This window comes from Equus asinus, chromosome 1 (genome assembly GCF_041296235.1).
Source record: "Equus asinus isolate D_3611 breed Donkey chromosome 1, EquAss-T2T_v2, whole genome shotgun sequence".
NCBI lineage: Eukaryota > Metazoa > Chordata > Mammalia > Perissodactyla > Equidae > Equus > Equus asinus.
In genome coordinates, this window is record NC_091790.1 from 138,538,804 (window position 1) to 138,556,606 (window position 17,803).

Genomic DNA, 17,803 nt, shown 5'->3' on the forward strand with positions numbered 1-17,803 from the left:
TGGAATAAATATATGATTGCATGTTCATAATTAGAGCCAGTGGGAAGAAATTATGGACAGGCAAATTTTGACTCAATGTTACACAGAAACTTCTGACTAATTTTTCGGTACAGTCATGTACCACATCACAACATTTTGGTCAATGAAGGATTGCATATATAACAGTGGTCCCATAAGATTAGTACCATACAGCCTAGGTGTGTAGTAGGCTATGCCATCTAGGTTTGTGTAAGTACGCTCTGTGATGTTCACACAATGATGAAATTGCCTAATGACGCATTTCTTAGAACATATCCCCATCCTTAAGTGATGCATGACTGTAATGGGATGGATTGCTTTGTAAACAAAGATGTGAGATTTAATTATTTAATTAATTAATTATTGTCTTGTGTTTTCTTCTCAATATTCATCAGTATTTGGCTCCGTCATCGATTTGTTTGTATATTCTTGAAAGCAGGAAATGTAAAATTTGGAATGGTAGGGTTGATTTAAAACTTTATTTTTATTTATTTAAAACTTTACCGTTAAGAATTATGAGGCCTGGGGCCAGCCTGGTGACACAGTGGTTAAGTTTGCATGTTCCGCTTCGGCAGCCCAGGGTTCACTGGTTCAGATCCCACGTGTGGACCTACGCACTGCTTGTTGAGCCACGCTGTGGCAGGTGTCCCATATATAAAATAGAGAAGAATGGGCACGGATCTTAGCTCAGGGCCAGTCTTCCTCAGCCAAAAGAGGAGGATTGGCAGCGGATGTTAATTCAGAGCTAATCTTCCTCAAAAAAAAAAAAAGAAAAGAATTATGAGGCCTATTAACTAATTATCCACTATCTCAGTCCCTAAGGCCACAAAGTGGCAAACTCAAATATGAGAAAATATCCTTGACTATTTAGTCTATATCTTACTCTGATTATCTGATGTCCATCACAAAGTGTAATTGCAAATTTTTCAATGAGGTAAGATTTCATGAAGTTGGTGAAAATGTTGGAGAACTGCCCAAATCACATACAAAATAATTTCCTAATGAGAATTTGGCTGAGTTATTTCTGTTAACAATTTAATAAGAAAAGTTGGAAAACATGAGGATTTTATAAGTGTTCCAGTGGGAACTCCAGCCGTTGAGTTTGAATATCGTTGGACTATCAAAGGCTGAAGAGAGGCCCTTGGCAAAACTACTGAGGTTCTTGAATGCTTTTGTAAATATGATCCTTTTTACATTAGTTTGACAAAAGTCATTCAAAAGGTAAAGGATACTGTCTCAGATTATTATGAAATTGGATCAGAAAAATTATCTTCCTCAGAAAACAGTAAACATTTTATTTTATGGTTCTGTGAATTACGTATAGCTGCTGTCAACCTAAATTTTGTTAAATATTAGACAAAAAAATGTTCCCAGTAATTTTTGCTTTTATTTTTCAAGATGAATTAAAAAAGAATTTTCACCCCATTTTGTGAAATTTGGTCTTCATTTTAAGTAGAGTCAATTTTAGTGGCCTTTCTAGCACTAATTATCCTCCAATAATGTAAAACTTCTGGATCTGTTTCTTCTATTGGGAGTGCTTTTTTTTCTCTTAGTTTTATTGAAAAGGGACAAACTGTATCAGTAAACACTATACTTCCAGTTGAGTTCCCCACGTGGACATAAAAGGAACAGTGTCTTACTTGCCACTGAGCACAGTGCTAAGGACATTGTACATAATCAATGAATAATTCTTTATTCATTCATTATTCATTTATTCATTCCTGCTAGGCACTGAGGACACGAGAATGGTTCAGCTCCTTACTTCATGGACTCTAGAATTCTGTAGCTATTCTGATTTAACAAGTTATCCTTATTACTATATTCAGTACAGAAATACCTTTTTGTCATAAATGTAATATATGCTCATTGTCGATAAATTTAGAAAATGAGAAAGGGATAAATAAGAAATAAGATGTAATCCTACCACTAGGAGATAAAATCTGATGATGTTTGGGAATGGATGCGTACAGACTTTTCTTCCTATGTGTGCACATGGTACATATATTCATACATTTGAACATTATATAAATATATACAAATTATGTAAGTATAGACAAATTATTAGGTATATACAAATGTATATTTGTACCTTATACAAGTAAGGATATTTCTTAAAGATATTTATACTACACATACTATTTTATAATTTATCTCACAGATATTTTTTAATAAATATAGATCTACTAAGTCATAATGACTGAGGAGTATTCCATTATATGGATATGCCATGAATTGTTTATCAGATTTTCTGCTGTTAATCATTTAATTGCTTCCAAACTTTTTATTATTATTAATGTAATCATCCTCACATAGATTTTTATTCATTTATCCATACTTTTTTTCAGAACACATATTTTACACTATGTTAAATCTTGATTTTTTTTTTTCCTGAGGAAGATTTGCCCTGAGCTAACATCTGTGCCAATCCCCCTCCATTTTGTATGTGGGATGCTGCCACAGCATGGCCGCCAACAAGTGGGGTAGGTCACGTCCTAGGGACTGAAGCCCAGCTGCCAAAGCAGAATGCACTCAACTTAACCACTAGGCCATGTGGCTGGCCTCTCAAGCTTGAAATTTTATCTTCTTGGAGATTTAAAAATTAAGATTATTAACAAAATGTTTTAAACATTAAAAAACAAGCAAAACTAATCTACAGTATTAGAAGTCAAGATAATGGTTGTCGTTGGGGGTCAGGTGAGTGTTTTGATTGGATGGGGACCTAAATGGGTCCCAAGTGTACTTGAGCTGTTCTATGGTTTGACCTGGGGTTGGTTACATGGGTGTGTTCACTTTGTAAAACTTTGACAAGCTATATACTTAGACTTGTCACTTTCTACTTTCTTGCATTTATGTTATGCATCAAGGAAATAAGTTCAAAAATTATGTTATGATTTGCATCTATGTTTACATTCTTAGGTAAATTTTAAGAATCAAATACTATTATCATTTTAAGTTTTTCAAAATTCATGTTGCTAATTATTTTGCCTAAAGTTTGCACCAGTTTTGACTCCCACCAACAACATACAAAATGTGATTTCTTTGCATTCAAATTAGTGCTTACTGTCATTTTTCTGATTTTTAATAATTTATAAATTACAAAATGGAGTATTTACTTTTCTCTCTAACTTTTTATTTGGAAAAATTTCAAAGTTATAGAAAAGCTGGAAGAATAATATAATGGACACCCATAGATCCTTCATCAGATTTGCCAACTTTTAAGTTTTTGCCACATTTGCGTTCTCTGTCTCTATTTACATACTCACACGTATGTGTGTATGTATATACACATTTATTGTTATATTTCTGAACTATTTGAAAAGAAGTTTTAGACCTCATGACAATTTACCCCTCAATGCATCACTTAAGAATAAGAATATTCTTTTACATAACCACACTATCTTTACCACACCTTAAAAAATTAACCATAATTTCATATTATCAAGTAATATCTAGTCCATATTCACAAATCCACAATTGTCCAAATATAGTCTTTTTTAATTGATTTTTAAAAAAATAGTACAGGATTAAATAAAGCCCATTCACTTACTGCCTTTAGCTATTTGGTCTCTTTAGTCTCTCTTTACCAAAACAGTCCCCTGCCACCATCATGACACTCTGCTTTCTTTCGTGACATTGAAAATTTTCAAGTCTAGGTCACTTGAAAACCTTCTCTTTGTTTTCAAATGTGCATGACCATGCTTGATTTTGCAGGCTCAGATTATAAAATTATAGGTTTTCAGAAGCACATGTATCAGCAACTGTAACAAATTTTCATTTTCAGCTATTGGTTAATCAGAGCTAGACACTGGATCTCCAGTTGGGCACCAGATGTTTTTACTGACGAAAAAGAAAAAGCATTCAGAGCTTTTAAATCTTACATTATTACTTTGATCATATAAGGAATAATAGCGACCTTTCATTCTCTGAAAATTATGGCAAGGGTTTTCCTTCATATTGACACGATATATTATTCAATGAATCGGTTAGTATAGAACCAGTTTGAAAGCCCTGAAAATACAGTGACAGCCAAGAAGGATATTTTGAAGTTTGAAATGATCCCTATATAAATAGAACGGATCCGCATAACTCTGGGATAAAATTAGCCGACAGTTTGTGGCTCTCCAGCATGTGCCTGTTTGCTTGGTGCCGCTCTCCTGGTAAACCACAACAAAGCTCAGAGGGAGAGGAAGGATGGACGGTGCGGCTGCCCCGAGGACGAAATCTGCAGCTGCCAAGCTAGTTAAGAGAAATTTCCTTGAGGCTCTAAAGTTAAACGACTTCGGAAAATTGAAGGCCATTTTAATCCAAAGGCAAATAGATGTGGACACGGTTTTTGAAGTTGAAGATGAGAATATGGTTTTGGCATCTTATAAACAAGGTAAAAATTATAGGTGTAATTGTAAAATTGATAGAAAATGGATTTTTTTTTAATGCAGTGTCAGTCACCCACTCTAAAGCCATAGCTCTTATAGTTTCTTTAAGTATGTATTTTCAAAATCTTTCTAATTTAATCTTTTCTTTCTTTTTAAACTAGACCACATCATGGGCTGATATCTATACATGATATATCATATATAAATCATATATATAGGCTGATATCTATACATGATATATCATATATAAATCATATATATATATATTTTTTTTTATTTCTTTTTCTCCTTTTTCTTCTCTTTCTCTATCCCTGTGCCTGGAATTTAAAATCCTGGACGCTCATATTTAGTAACGCACTTTTCTTCTAACTTCTCTTCTCCCTATAATGACATAAAATAAAGAAAACATATCTAGATTATGGCTAAATAGGCTGCTGAGACCTAATTCAGACAGAGGGACTGGCTTAGGGACAGGCAGCCAACTCTCAGTTAACACAGCCATTTAAAGATATATCATCTCTATGTCCATCTGCAGAACAAGAGGATTTTTGCCCCCATTTTGGGGGTTAATGAATGGTTAATGTCATTATGCACCTTGAGGGTCCTCATCATTGTAATGAATTTGCAGTTCAGGCACAAAAGCTGAAACCAGAAAAACCAAAAAGTTAACTTCTTTTCCTTGACTACAACAATAGATCAAAATTGTAGGTATACTTGAACAGAGTATCTGCCTTACAAAAAACTAAGGATAACAAAATTAGAACAGAATTTGTTTTTATCAAGAGATTTTCTGGAACTCATGCCTAATAAATCAGAAATAAATTAGAACTGCTCGAATTCTTATTTCTCAAATCAGCTAGTTAATGGGAGAACTTGAGTCGCAGGGCCATCTGGTGAGCGGACTGCGAACAAACATCGTGTTCGACATCAGTTTACACAAAACAGATGATGAGGGCTTGTGTGCAGCATTTAGAGAGACACAGTAATTCTTTTTTCATGTTTGAAATACCTTCCATTCATATATAAATCATCGGCACCATCGTTTGCAGAAACTAATGCTAATGATATATATTTCTACGTTAATTTACCATGCTCTGATTGTCAGTTCTAAGAGAAAGACAGAATAGTTGAGGCCAGTTACCATGTTTATGATTTTTACTTGAAGGCTTTATAATAAATTGGCATTGCAATTTTGACAGGAAGGTAAAGAAGAGGTCTGTTTTTTAAAAAGTAGTTCATGGGGGCTCTGCGGAAAAGAAAACATGTATACTATATAATTAGATTACTTTCATCTTATGGATTCGTTCAGTGAAAGACTGTCCGAATGCTAAACACATCTTTAAGGTACTTTTTAAAACTTACCTTTGTGCCCAATGTAAAATAACTTAGGTCCAAGCCAGCGGCTAATTTAACTGACCTGAGTTGTGAAGACTGCCTTTTTCCTCTCCTGAGTGTGCCAAATTGCACAGATCATGCGAAGGTTCTTAGGTTGTGAGAAAGTTTTAGGGGCAGGCTCCGGAGAGGGAAGGAGTTGTTTCTTCTACTTCCAATGGTGTCATCCGCCCTGAATGAGAAGAAATGCATTTTAAATTCTTTCTGTCAATATGAGTTGACTTCTATGGTCCTCATAGAGCTAAATTTCACTCACACTAATGAGTGTTTTCATAGTGTTAAGACTGTGGGATGTGGCTTTCAATTAGGGAGACAAGAAAAAGAGGAAGAGAACAATTCCACTCTTATGCATGCCAGGTGGAAGTATGCACAGAAATAATAGGATTTGTGGTCATATCTTTGGGGTTTGTACAAGAAATTGTGTGTGTGTGTGTATGTGTGTGCGTGGGCGCTCGCGCATGCACATGTGTGTACACAGAAAGATATGTGCTTACTCTTTGTTTAACGTGAATATGGGTATAAGAAGCTGTCTCTTCAGTCTTAAACCTGGATTAAAGCCTCATCTTTCTTCAAAGTTTCCTGAAACTTTTTCACATGTCCTCCAACCCCATTATCAAACCTTTTCATGTTTCAGTCAGAAATGGAAGTGATAAATAGAATCCTAATTGCTAGCCAAGCAAAGTAGACCTAAGTGGGTATAGCAAGTTCTTAAGTCACAAAGGAATTCCCAGGAAACTGTACAGCTGAGCAAGCTACACTGGTTAGTAAGTTAGTTAATTAGTTAGGGTTAATTAGTCCTTTCTGAATAATTCTAAGGAATGAGATCGTTTTCTGTGTGGCCCTGAGGGATTAAACTTTGTGAGACTTTATCAAACCACAGCAGGTTCTTGAACGTTGAATGCTGTTGTGTTGCTATGCACTAGTTTTTGATTTTTTTAAAGCACTTTTGAAAAGTTTTATACGGAAAAGAGTACAAACCATAAGTGTGCAGCTTGATTAATTTTCACAAAATAAACAAACATATGGGACTAGCATTCAGAGGAGGAAATAGAACATTACCTGTTCACTTTTAAAGTGTGGGAATCTTCAGGTTTTAGGTATTTTTGGCTTAATAAGCGAGACAATGTGTAAAGCCTATAACAGATACCATGCTACCTTTAAATTTGCTTGTATAAATAATAAAATAACCTATATTCAACATTTGATTGCCTTGCAGGAGATCAACAGTATTACAATTAATCTCAAACCATTTTTATTCTTCTGTTAGGACATAGCAAAGCATTTTTCATAGGATTTCAAAAAGTAACCACATTTTTTCCCTAAATATAGCATATCTAAGCCAGTATGAAAGTCAGTTTATAATTTTTGGAAAGGCAACTCAGAACTCTGTTGATGAAAAAAATCAACTTGAGATCTAAATGTTGCTCCCCCAAACCCACAATCTAATTGGTAGACTAATAATCAAAGGTTGACCTCCTAAGCAAATAGAAAATGTGGATTTTGTGAGGAAGTTAGAACAAAGCATCTGGAAAGCCACTTCTGCTTTCCCATCTCACTGAGTAGCGTCTCTTACCTGTGCAATAGAGAACAGATTTAGAAGCCAGCTTCCAGAGCTCACATTCAAAAAGTGGGTCCTGCCCAGCCCCCACACCTAGTAATGATTCTTAAAGTTGAGATCTAATTTGATTTTTTCAAGTTATTTTAACCTTTGTAATTAAATCTTCAGATAAAATCATATTTTATTAATTAAAGAAAACCTCTCATTGTGGCTGGCCCAGTGGTGTAGTGGTTAAGTTTGCATGCTCTGCTTTAGTGGTCTGGGGTTTGCAGGTTTGGATCCTAGGTGTGGACTCAGCACTGCTTGTCAAGCCATGTTGTGGCGGTGTCTCACATAAAATAGAGGAAGATGGGCACAGATGTTAGCTCAGTGACAATCTTCCTCAAGAGAAAAGAGGAACATTGGCAATGGATGTTAGCTCAGGGCCAATCTTCCTCACATGCACACACAAAAATAAACAAACAAATAAATAAATAATAAACAATTTTGAAAAAACCTTCTCTCACACTTTGTAAAGTAAGCATTAAAAACATCCCGTTTGGCATTTGAGTTATCTCCTAGGGAAGGGCAGAGATATGAGTCTTAAAAGCAAAAATGAATAAGCCAAGTCACACCCATTTAAAATGGGAATGACAGGAAGAAAAGCTAAATACGCGAACAACTTTTTAACAGCCAAAAGCAATAAATAATTGAATAGTCAAGGGATGTCAATGATATAAAGTTTATTATGACCCAAGCACACAGTCTTCAGAGTGAAAGCTGGATTTTGAAGAAAGCTCAAGGGCTGTTGATATTGGTTCTGGCTCGTCATCTCCATACTGGAACCGTGAACGTCTCTAGAGCTGTTTCCAAAGGTTTTTCCAACTGCGTATTTTGATTCTCCTTCAGACCTATGAGCCTTGGCTCGTTAATGATACAGGCAGAACATCACACTTATCTCTTTGATATGAAATTCCCTAGTCAGCAAGGTTAATCAGAGTCCTTCTATTAATCAGTGTAATGCACTTTAAGTACTTCGTTAACGGCCCACAGCCGCAGGGTCTGTGGTTGGTAGTCATATTTTTAATTAAAATAACCAATGAATAATTTCACTGGAAAACTTTCTGGCAGGTCCTCTGTCTACTTTACTAGGTAGCAACTGTCGTCCAAATATCTTGAAAGCTCTTATTTCCACTCTCTTAATGAATAATCTCTTTATCACCTAATTTTCCTCTTTGCCAGAAATCTGCTCTCCTACTTTCCTACGAACCAGCCTAGCGTTCTTTTCCCTTCTTAGAAGTTCAAACTTTTTTCTTTAAATTTTACATTGCAAGCTTACTTTTTTTTCTCTCCTGGGAGAATTCTGAGATTTATTCTCAAAATATTAGCTATTAAAAAATAGCCAAGAATTGTGCTTCAGTCTATAATCCTTCAGGACTGTGTAAATACGTGGACCCAGGCAGAGCAAATGTCTGCTAATCCAGCCCCAAGCAGCGTGTGTAACCTTTGGCTGTAATAACAGAGGCTTCTCATGTGTGGGGTTCTTTGGACTCAGATAACATAACTGATAACTGTCTCAGAGCCCAGGCTTAGCGGAAGGTTTACCACAGACGCGTACATCCCCCTCGGCACTGGAGCCGAATCAATCCTCCCTTCCAAAAGATGGCCAGACACTTCCCTCCTTACCATATTTCCTGAGCCAGGGAGCTGTCTACTCAGCTACTCAGGCATATCTCTTTGGTTTCAGATTTAAATTAAACACACACAGGATTACCCTGCATATTTTTGTTTGGGGTAAAACTTCTAAAATCCCTTTAGAACATTTGCCTACAAGTAATGCTGGTTTGGAAGTGAACTATGTGTAGCCTGCAGATCACTGATGGCTATTTGAAGATCTGAGGGAGACCAGAGATTGAGTTGACCTCTGTCAGTACTAGTTACACAAACATGGGCATTTACGCTACTTAATCTCTACAAGATCTTTATCCTCATTTGTAAAGTGGAGGCTTTGTCAAGACCCGCTCTAAATCCCCTGCATGCTGATAATCTACGATGTTATGAAGGGAAAATTATGTAAACAGATTATGGTCTGGAGAAGGTACAAAGTAACTGTAGATACTATAAATCCACATGAGCATGGCCTGTATTTGAGAGTTCTTTGTGGGATTTTTGCATAGGAGAAAGAGTCTGTATTTTCTTTTTTTTTTTAAAGATTGGCACCTGAGCTAACAACTGTTGTCAATCTTTTTTTTTCCTGCTTTATCTCCCCAAATCTCCCCTGGTACATAGCTGTATATCTTAGTTGCAGGTCCTTCTAGTGGTGGCATGTGGGACGCTGCCTCAACATGGCCTGAGGAGTAGTGCCATGTCCACACCCAGGATCCAAACTGGTGAAACCCTGGGCCACCACAGCAGAACGCACCAACTTAACCACTCAGCCACGGGGCCGGGCCCCAAGAATCTGTATTTTCTTCTCTTCTTCCTAGTTAAGCTCCTTGCTCAAGCAGAACTCTTGTGCAAGGAGCTGTCACTACTCACGGACTGCAGACCTGGGGCGAGAGTGTGCATGGTTTACTTCAGGGGAGGCAGAGGGTTCTTCACCACCCCCTCGAGGGCTTTGTTCCCAGGTTCTGCTCCACCCTTGTGCTTTGTGCAGTTTGAGCACGAGGTCAAAGGGCATCTGCAGAAGTGAGCGGAGGGAGGCCCTTTGAAAGATAAATGCTAAGAATAAATCACATTCTAGGTTCTGAAGCCCTGGGACAACTCTGCTGAGGAAAAAAGGGAGAATATGAAGAAATGAATCTGCCTGATTACTTAACTCTATTTCTATCATTCTGTGATTATTGGCGGTTGTATTTTGGAGGACAAATTCTGATCTCTGGACATGTCAGTATTGACACAAGTATGTTAATAGGTGCTGTGTCGCTGTGGTTTTTGAAGATGGATTTTCCTCAGGTTTGGTCCTCAGTGAGGGGAGGTGTGGTGGAAGGACACTTGCTCATTTCCACACATGGTACACAGTGACCTGTGGCCGCAGCCTCACTTTCAGGTGGTGATTATCTGTGGGTAGCCTCCTTGCTGTGAGCTGCTCCTTTCTCTGCAGATGGTCTTCCTGCTATGCTCAGGGTTGAATTACCCAGAAACTCTTCTTCAAACACCACCACCAAATCCTGCAACACAGTGTCAAGATGCACTTCAGCAGACCCTGATCCATATGCAACAGCCTGTCCTCTTCCTATTTCTCCACTCAGCTCCCTTCCAAAAGATGGCCGAACACTTCCCTCCTTACCATATTTCCTGAGCCAGGGAGCTGTCTACTCAGCTAAGGTGTCTTGTTGCCACCCACCTACACACATTCCTATCTGGGAGAGGTGAGTTGTAGGCACGATTCCATTTGGGGCATTGGCTGAATTCCAGACCTTGGCGATCTCCGAGCTCAGTAAATACTGGCTAATGATTATGATTATAGGAAAAGAAGATGAAACTGACTGAGAGGTCAAGGATGACTGATTCATGTCATAAATGCGCAGGATAGATTCTCCAGGTGCTACTGGGAATTTAGGAGGAAGAAAAAAATCAACAAGCAAATGCATTTCCATATCAGAGATGTGACATATATTATAGATGAATTTGGGGTCTTCTTTCCTTCCTCGTGATTTGTGAGGCAGGCTTGGCACTAAACCTATTCTGCGTCCACAAAGACAAAGACAGATGGAAATCCTGCACTGCACATGTCCTCAGTCCATTCGCTTGGGCTGAGGCAGGCAAGTCATGGCTCTACCAGGCTGAAAAAGTAGCAGTTTTTTCATCTGGAAAATAAAAGGCTTGGAGTGGATAATCTTCCCCTTAGTGCTAACATTCTATGTTTCTGATTTTGCATCAAAATGCTGTTTTCTTAATCAGCTCCCTGCTGCTTCCTTTTTGAGGTCATTTTTCTTCCCATTGCAGAAGCAGGCCTGAGTTTCCGATCAGTGGCTGCACAGAGCTGCCTAATCTTTGCTGCTAATCGGTGGGCAAAACACACTTCTGTTTTCAGATCTGGAACCAGCTTCTTTCCAAGACAATTAGAAGAGTCTGTCTTTGCAAATTGCTTGTTGAAGGATTTTGAGTATTAAAATGACTAAGAATCGGTGATAATGTGATTCATTCATTATCAAAAGCAGATTGCATACCATAGAGTTTAAAAACTTTGCTTGGAAGGCATATTCAGCGTACATAGCTAAGTAGAAATGTATAAATGGATATATACACATATATCGTGTGTGCATATCTATTTACACACACACACACTACACATATACACAAATTACAGGCACGGGGTTAATACTCCAGCTCAAGTTGTCTGTGATTCTATTTATCTCTGCTAAGGAAAGTCCGTATCACCAAATATGTCGCCTTCTCAGTGTCTGGAATTTCGAATTAGTATCTTAGAACTTAATTCTATTAGTTGAATATACATTCCTAGATAAATTCAGATAATCCCAAGAGGGTCACCCTTTGAACTATCCTCTGTTTTCTAGACCTTGGTGTGAATTAACCTTGGATTTCTTTACAAAGAGCAGATTTGGATAGGGGGAGAGTTGGGAGGAAGAGAAAGCAAAATGGCCCTAGAATTCTGAACAGGAGGAAAAAGGGATTAAAGTGTATGTGTGTGTGTGTGTGTGTGTGTGTGTCTACGTTGGAAAGTGGGCTGCAGAAAAATAAACTTTGGGTTGGGTTCATTCATTCCTCCAGGATTAATCAGCATTGTGTATCACCCTATATTATATGGCCTCTTTAAACTAAATTATTTTTCCCCCTCTGGACAGGGAGACAATAGCTTATTTTAATTTTGCTTATTTTTATAAATAGTAATACATGCACAAGGTACTAAATATAAAAGCTCAAATGGGGCATTCAAGGACAAGTAAATCCGTGTTCTTGTTTCCCAGTCCCCCAGTTCTTGGAGTCACTACTGCAACCAGTTTCTTGTTCTAGGTGTTTATAAATATGTTTGCATATGATGGCATGTTATGCGCACTGTCCAGCTTCCTGCTTCTCTTACCCGATAATAACATATCTTGAGATTTTTCCCTATCAGTATACATAGAAATGCCCCCTTCTTTATAATGGCTGATAGTATTCGATTGTATAGATACACCGTAATTTATTTAAACAGTCTCCTATTGATGAAGATAGGACTGATGTTTCCAATCGTTAACCTTTGAGAACAATGCTGTGGTGCAGTGCATGTTCTTGTCCATAGGCTGAGTTGCCAGGATTCACAACTCCTGGGAACTTTATACTCTTCACAAAGAGTTCAATGCAAGAGGTGTTCCTGGGAGTTCTGCAATACAATGGCACTTATAGGGCATTTCACACATGAGCGATTATACTTGTAGGATTAATACCCAGGAGTGGCATGTGTGTAGTGTTTTTCACCTAAATGAGGAAATTTTAAGATCTGATCCCCAGGCCCACTTTTAATGTGGTCATCATCCTCTGAGTGCCCTCCAGATGCTCATCATTGGTGCCCAGAAGTATTCAAAATATTCTAGATTTATTCTGACCCCATCTAATCAGTGAATAATACAACTTTTACTTCTCTTGTTCTGGGCACTGCACTTTTGTTAATGTGGCTTAAGATTGCATTAGCTTTTTGGCAGCTCCATCCCACTGTCAGCTCATTTTGAGATTACTGTCAAGTCAAATCCCTAGGTCTTTTCTCAAATAAATTACCATTAAACCATATTCTGCTTGCCTTGTACTTGTATAGTGGGATTTTTATAACTTAAAAGCAAACTTATGATTTATCCGTGTTAAAATTTATTTTGTTGTTTCAGCCCTAGAGTCTCTTCTAAGCTGTTGAGCTCTCTCTCCATCTCATCTTGCCATCAATAGTTCATCTTTCTGTATCTATCTTCCATTCTCCACTTACGGTGAGCTTAATGCCATGGCTCTAGCATTGAGACTGAAAGAAGGTTTATAAAGTTATCTCTTTTATACCTTGTCAAATATGGCAATTGTTAGAGGCTTGGATAAAAGGGGCTAGCTCATTGTTTAGAAGTCAAAGGTCAGGGGGAAAAAGGCAAGACAGGAGAGAGAAGAGGACATTTCCAACAACTAATGGGAAAAATTTATCAAAGATCTCAGTTCTAGGAACAACTATGATTCTTCTCAACAATTAATTTGTATATAGCTTGTGGACATAGTTAACTGTGCAACACATCATGCTTTCCTGTTTATTTTGGGTGCTAGGAAGTTCAAAGGCTAATTTTGCAATGCTGTTCTAGTGTACACGACACAGTTTACATTTTGTGTACTTATCTTTGACCTCTTTTTATTTTCCTACCTTACTTTTTCTTTGCCCTTATTTTCTAGATCATTAGAAAATCCTGTATTGTGTAAATCTTGTGAGTTGCTGTCAAGTCTTCTTTCGAAAGAGATATTGTATAAACTGACAGGCTGGCAAATAAAATCTTGGTGTGACAAATTTTTTAAAGACATCAAATACATTCACACCTTAGATTGACAATAACAGCCACAACTGTAGGGAAAAAGAACTGTGACGGAATAAAAATTATAAGCTTGTAACTAACAGCTTTGGAATCATTCAAGACAATAGTTGGGAGTTAAAAAATTCTTTAATAAGAGTTTCCTGTAACTCACCAGTTAAAATAAAATGCAATCACGTAAACGAAGATCTCAAGCTCAAATGCCTTGGAATGCCAGGAAGGTAAAGCAAATAAAGGAACGAGATAACAGAGAGCAGAAGAGACAGTGAGAAGTCAAGAGTGGCTGTCCCTCTTAAAAACATCCAGATATGCTACTAAACTAAACATTTGCAGACCCACCAGCTACTAGTTTACGGCTTCTGAATCATTCCTCCCCAATTTTATAAACGTGACCAAAGTAAAATACTTTGTAAAAATCCTCGCAAAGTAGGGAGAAATTCTAGGCCAAGAAGTTCAACTTTCTTTTCTTTTCTTTTTCAGGGTACTGGTTGCCTAGTTATAAATTAAAGTCTTCCTGGGCGACAGGCCTGCATCTCTCTGTCTTGTTTGGTCACGTGGAGTGTCTTCTGGTGCTACTGGACCACAATGCTACAATCAACTGTAGGCCTAATGGGAAAACCCCTCTTCATGTGGCTTGTGAAATGGCCAACTTGGATTGTGTTAAGATCCTCTGTGACCGTGGAGCAAAGCTCAATTGCTATTCCTTAAGTGGACACACAGCTTTACACTTCTGTACAACTCCAAGCTCCGTTCTCTGTGCCAAGCAATTGGTCTGGAGAGGTAAGCCTTTCTGGGTGGCTGACACTGTTATCACTTGCACACTCATGGTTTTGAAACGTGGTGATATTTACTGAACTCAGGCAATATAGTAGGTATCCCGATGCATTAAGCCTCATTCAAGGGACCCAAACATACCCATATATGTACATATATACATACACACATACAGGTATATATATGTGTGTGCTGGCCCAGGTCATTTAGTGATGATCACATTAGAGTCTGATAATTTTTTAACTGTAGGAGGCTCATTAATTTACACATTTATTTGACACATATTTATTTAGCGCATATGATATGTTAGGTAATATGCTAAGTAAGTGAAAAGAGAAAATAGTATCTGCCCTGAAGAAGCTTATATTCTAATAGAGGAGATAACTATTAGCAAAACAGATTCATAAATATATAATTGTAAATTTGGAAAGGAGAAAAACAAGGTGTTATGAAAGAGAATGTCAGGAGTGAACTATTATAAAATGTATAAAGATTTCTCTAAACATATGATATGTAAGCCAAATTTTAAGAATGAGAAGGAGCTAACCATTAAAAGAAGGAGCCAAGAGGAAGAAGAATCTAGGTACAGGGAACAGCATGTGCAAAGTTCCCAGGAGAGCAAAAATCTTGGACTATTCAACAGATGGAAGAAGGCCAGTGGGGCCAGAGTGTCACTGCTGTGGGTGGGGTGGGAGAGAGGAGGGGAGAGGGGACTGCCACAAGATGACATTGCACGTGTTAGATCATATACGGCTTGCTGGGGGCCATAGGATGGGGTTTAGAAATGGAGCCACTGGAAAGTTTTGAGAAGGGCAAAAACATGGTTTCGTTTTCACTTGAAAGCATCATTCTGTATTGATGCAGGCATTGGATTGGAGGAGGCCCAGAGTGGGAGCAGGGAGACCCTAAGGGAAGCTATTGCAATCTTGTAGGTGAGAAGGGAGGGTGATTTGCACTAAGGAGCAAACCTGGATAGGAAGATGAGAAGATGAGTTTGTAATATATTTTGGAAGCAGAATTGCTAGCATTTGGAGATGGATTAGATATGGGTGGGAATGAAGGGAAAGGAAGTTTCAGGTATCATTGCAGTTTTCTGGCATTAGAAAATCAGTAAATAGCGATGTCTTTTCTTAAGATGGGGAGAGTTGAGGATGAAGCATGTATGTGGAGAAGATAGCTAAATTAGTCTATTTTTAAAGTCAGATTTATAGAGGTAAAATTTACACACAGTAAAATTTACTATTTTTGAGAAACACATAGTCATGATGAAACCATCACCGCAATCATCTCAAAAAGTTCCCTGATGCCCTTTGTAGTTGATGCCCTCACTCTGTCTCACCTCCAAGAACCACCAATTTGTTTTCTGTCCCTAGAGTTTTGTCTTTTTTGGAATGCTATGCAAATTAAATTATATAATATGCAGCATTTGAGTCTGGTTTTTCCTACTTAACATAATCCATTTGAGATGCATCTGTGTGGTTGCACTCACCAGGAAACCAGAACTTTTATTGCTGAGCAGTATTCCTTGTACAGGTGTAACACAATTTATCTACTCCTCAGTATAGGGGCATTTGGCTTGTTTCTAGTTTTTGGCAATTTTGAAAAAAAAAGCTGATATAAACATTTATATGCAAGTTCTTTTTTTTTTTTGTTTCAAGGAAGATTAGCCCTGAGCTAACTGCCTGCAATCCTCCCCTTTTTGCTGAGGAAGACTGGCCCTGAGCTAACATCCGTGCCCATCTTCCTCTACTTTATACGTGGGACACCTGCTACAGCATGGCTTGCCAAGCGGTGCCATGTCCACACCCGGGATCCGAACCGGTGAACCCTGGGCTGCTGAGAAGCAGGACACGCACACTTAACTGCTGCGCCATCAGGCCAGCCCTGCATGCGGGTTCTTGTATGGACATGTTTCCATTTCTCTTGGGTAAATATGTAGGAGTAGGATGATGGGCTGTATAGTAAATTTATAAGAAACTGCTGAACTGTTTTTCAAAGTGGTTGTACCATTCTGCATTCCCAGCAGCAGTGTATGAGTTCAGTTGCTCTCCATCCTTTCCAGAACCTGGTAATGTCAGATTAAAAAAAAAATTATTTTAGCCATTCAAAAAGGTATATTATAGTATCTCATTATGATCTTAATTTGAATTTCCCTGTTGACCAAGGATATTAAGTATTTTTTCATGTATTTATTTGTCAGCTGTATATTCACTTTAGTGAAATGTCTTTTCGTATCTTTTCTTCTTTCTTTTTAAATGGGTTGCTTGTTTTCTTATTATTGATTTGTGAGAGTTCTTTATATATTCTGGATACTAGCCCTTTATCAGATATGTGATTCGCAAATATTTTTATTCATTCTTTGACTTTTTATTTTCCTAACAGTGTCTTTAAAAGAGCAGAAGTATTTGATTTTGATAAGTTCGATTTATCGATTTTTACCTGTTTTGGTTTGTGCTTTTTTGTGCTGTATCTAAGACTAGCTCAAGTAACAAAGATTTTCTCCTATGTTTTTGTCTAGAAGTTTTATGATTTCAGGTTTTACTTTTGGGCTTTTGATTCATTTTGAGTTAATTTTTATATATGGCATAAGGTACAGATTGAGGTTCATCTTTTTTATATACAGATGTCCAATTGTTTCAACATCATTTGTTGAAAAGACTATTCCTTTACTCTTGAATTGCCTTGATATCTTTGTCAAAAATCAATTGGCCAGGGCCAGCCCTGTGGCATAGTGGTTAAGTTCATGTGCTCCACTTCAGTTGCCTGGGGCTTACGGGTTCAGATGGCAGGCACGGACCTACACACTGCTAATCAAGCCCTGCTATGGCGGTGTCCCACATACAAAGTGGAAAAAGATTGGCTCAGCTATTAGCTCAGTGACAATCTTCCTCAAGCAAAAAGAGGAAGATTGGCAACAGATGTTAGTTCAGGGACAATCTTCCTCACAAAAAAAGAAGGAAAGAGAGAAAAAATCAATTGGCCAAATATGGATGGATCCAGGGATCTACATGTCTATCTTTTGCTAATACTCCACTGACTTGCTTGCAATAGCTTTACATTGTCTCAAAATCAGAGTGAGTCCTCATAGATCAATTTTAAACCTGAGAAGTTTCAGATCTCTTTGAGACATCAAGGTGAATACGTCAAGGTTGCACTTGATATAAAAGTATAGCTTTCAGAAGAAAGTTCTGGATTAATGCCATAAGTTAAAAACT

General features: G+C 37.7%; 1 protein-coding gene across 1 annotated transcript in view; it reads left to right on the plus strand.

Moving 5' to 3' along the window:
- The first annotated feature begins 4,108 nt into the window (after positions 1-4,108).
- ASB4 (ankyrin repeat and SOCS box containing 4) overlaps positions 4,109-17,803 on the plus strand; it is a 66,689-nt gene continuing 52,994 nt past the window's right edge. Inside the window, exons 1-2 of the mRNA XM_014853328.3 lie at positions 4,109-4,396; positions 14,295-14,594. Coding sequence (XP_014708814.1) covers positions 4,210-4,396; positions 14,295-14,594 — 487 coding nt within the window. The 5' untranslated portion in view covers positions 4,109-4,209. The remainder of the gene's footprint in view (positions 4,397-14,294; positions 14,595-17,803) is intronic.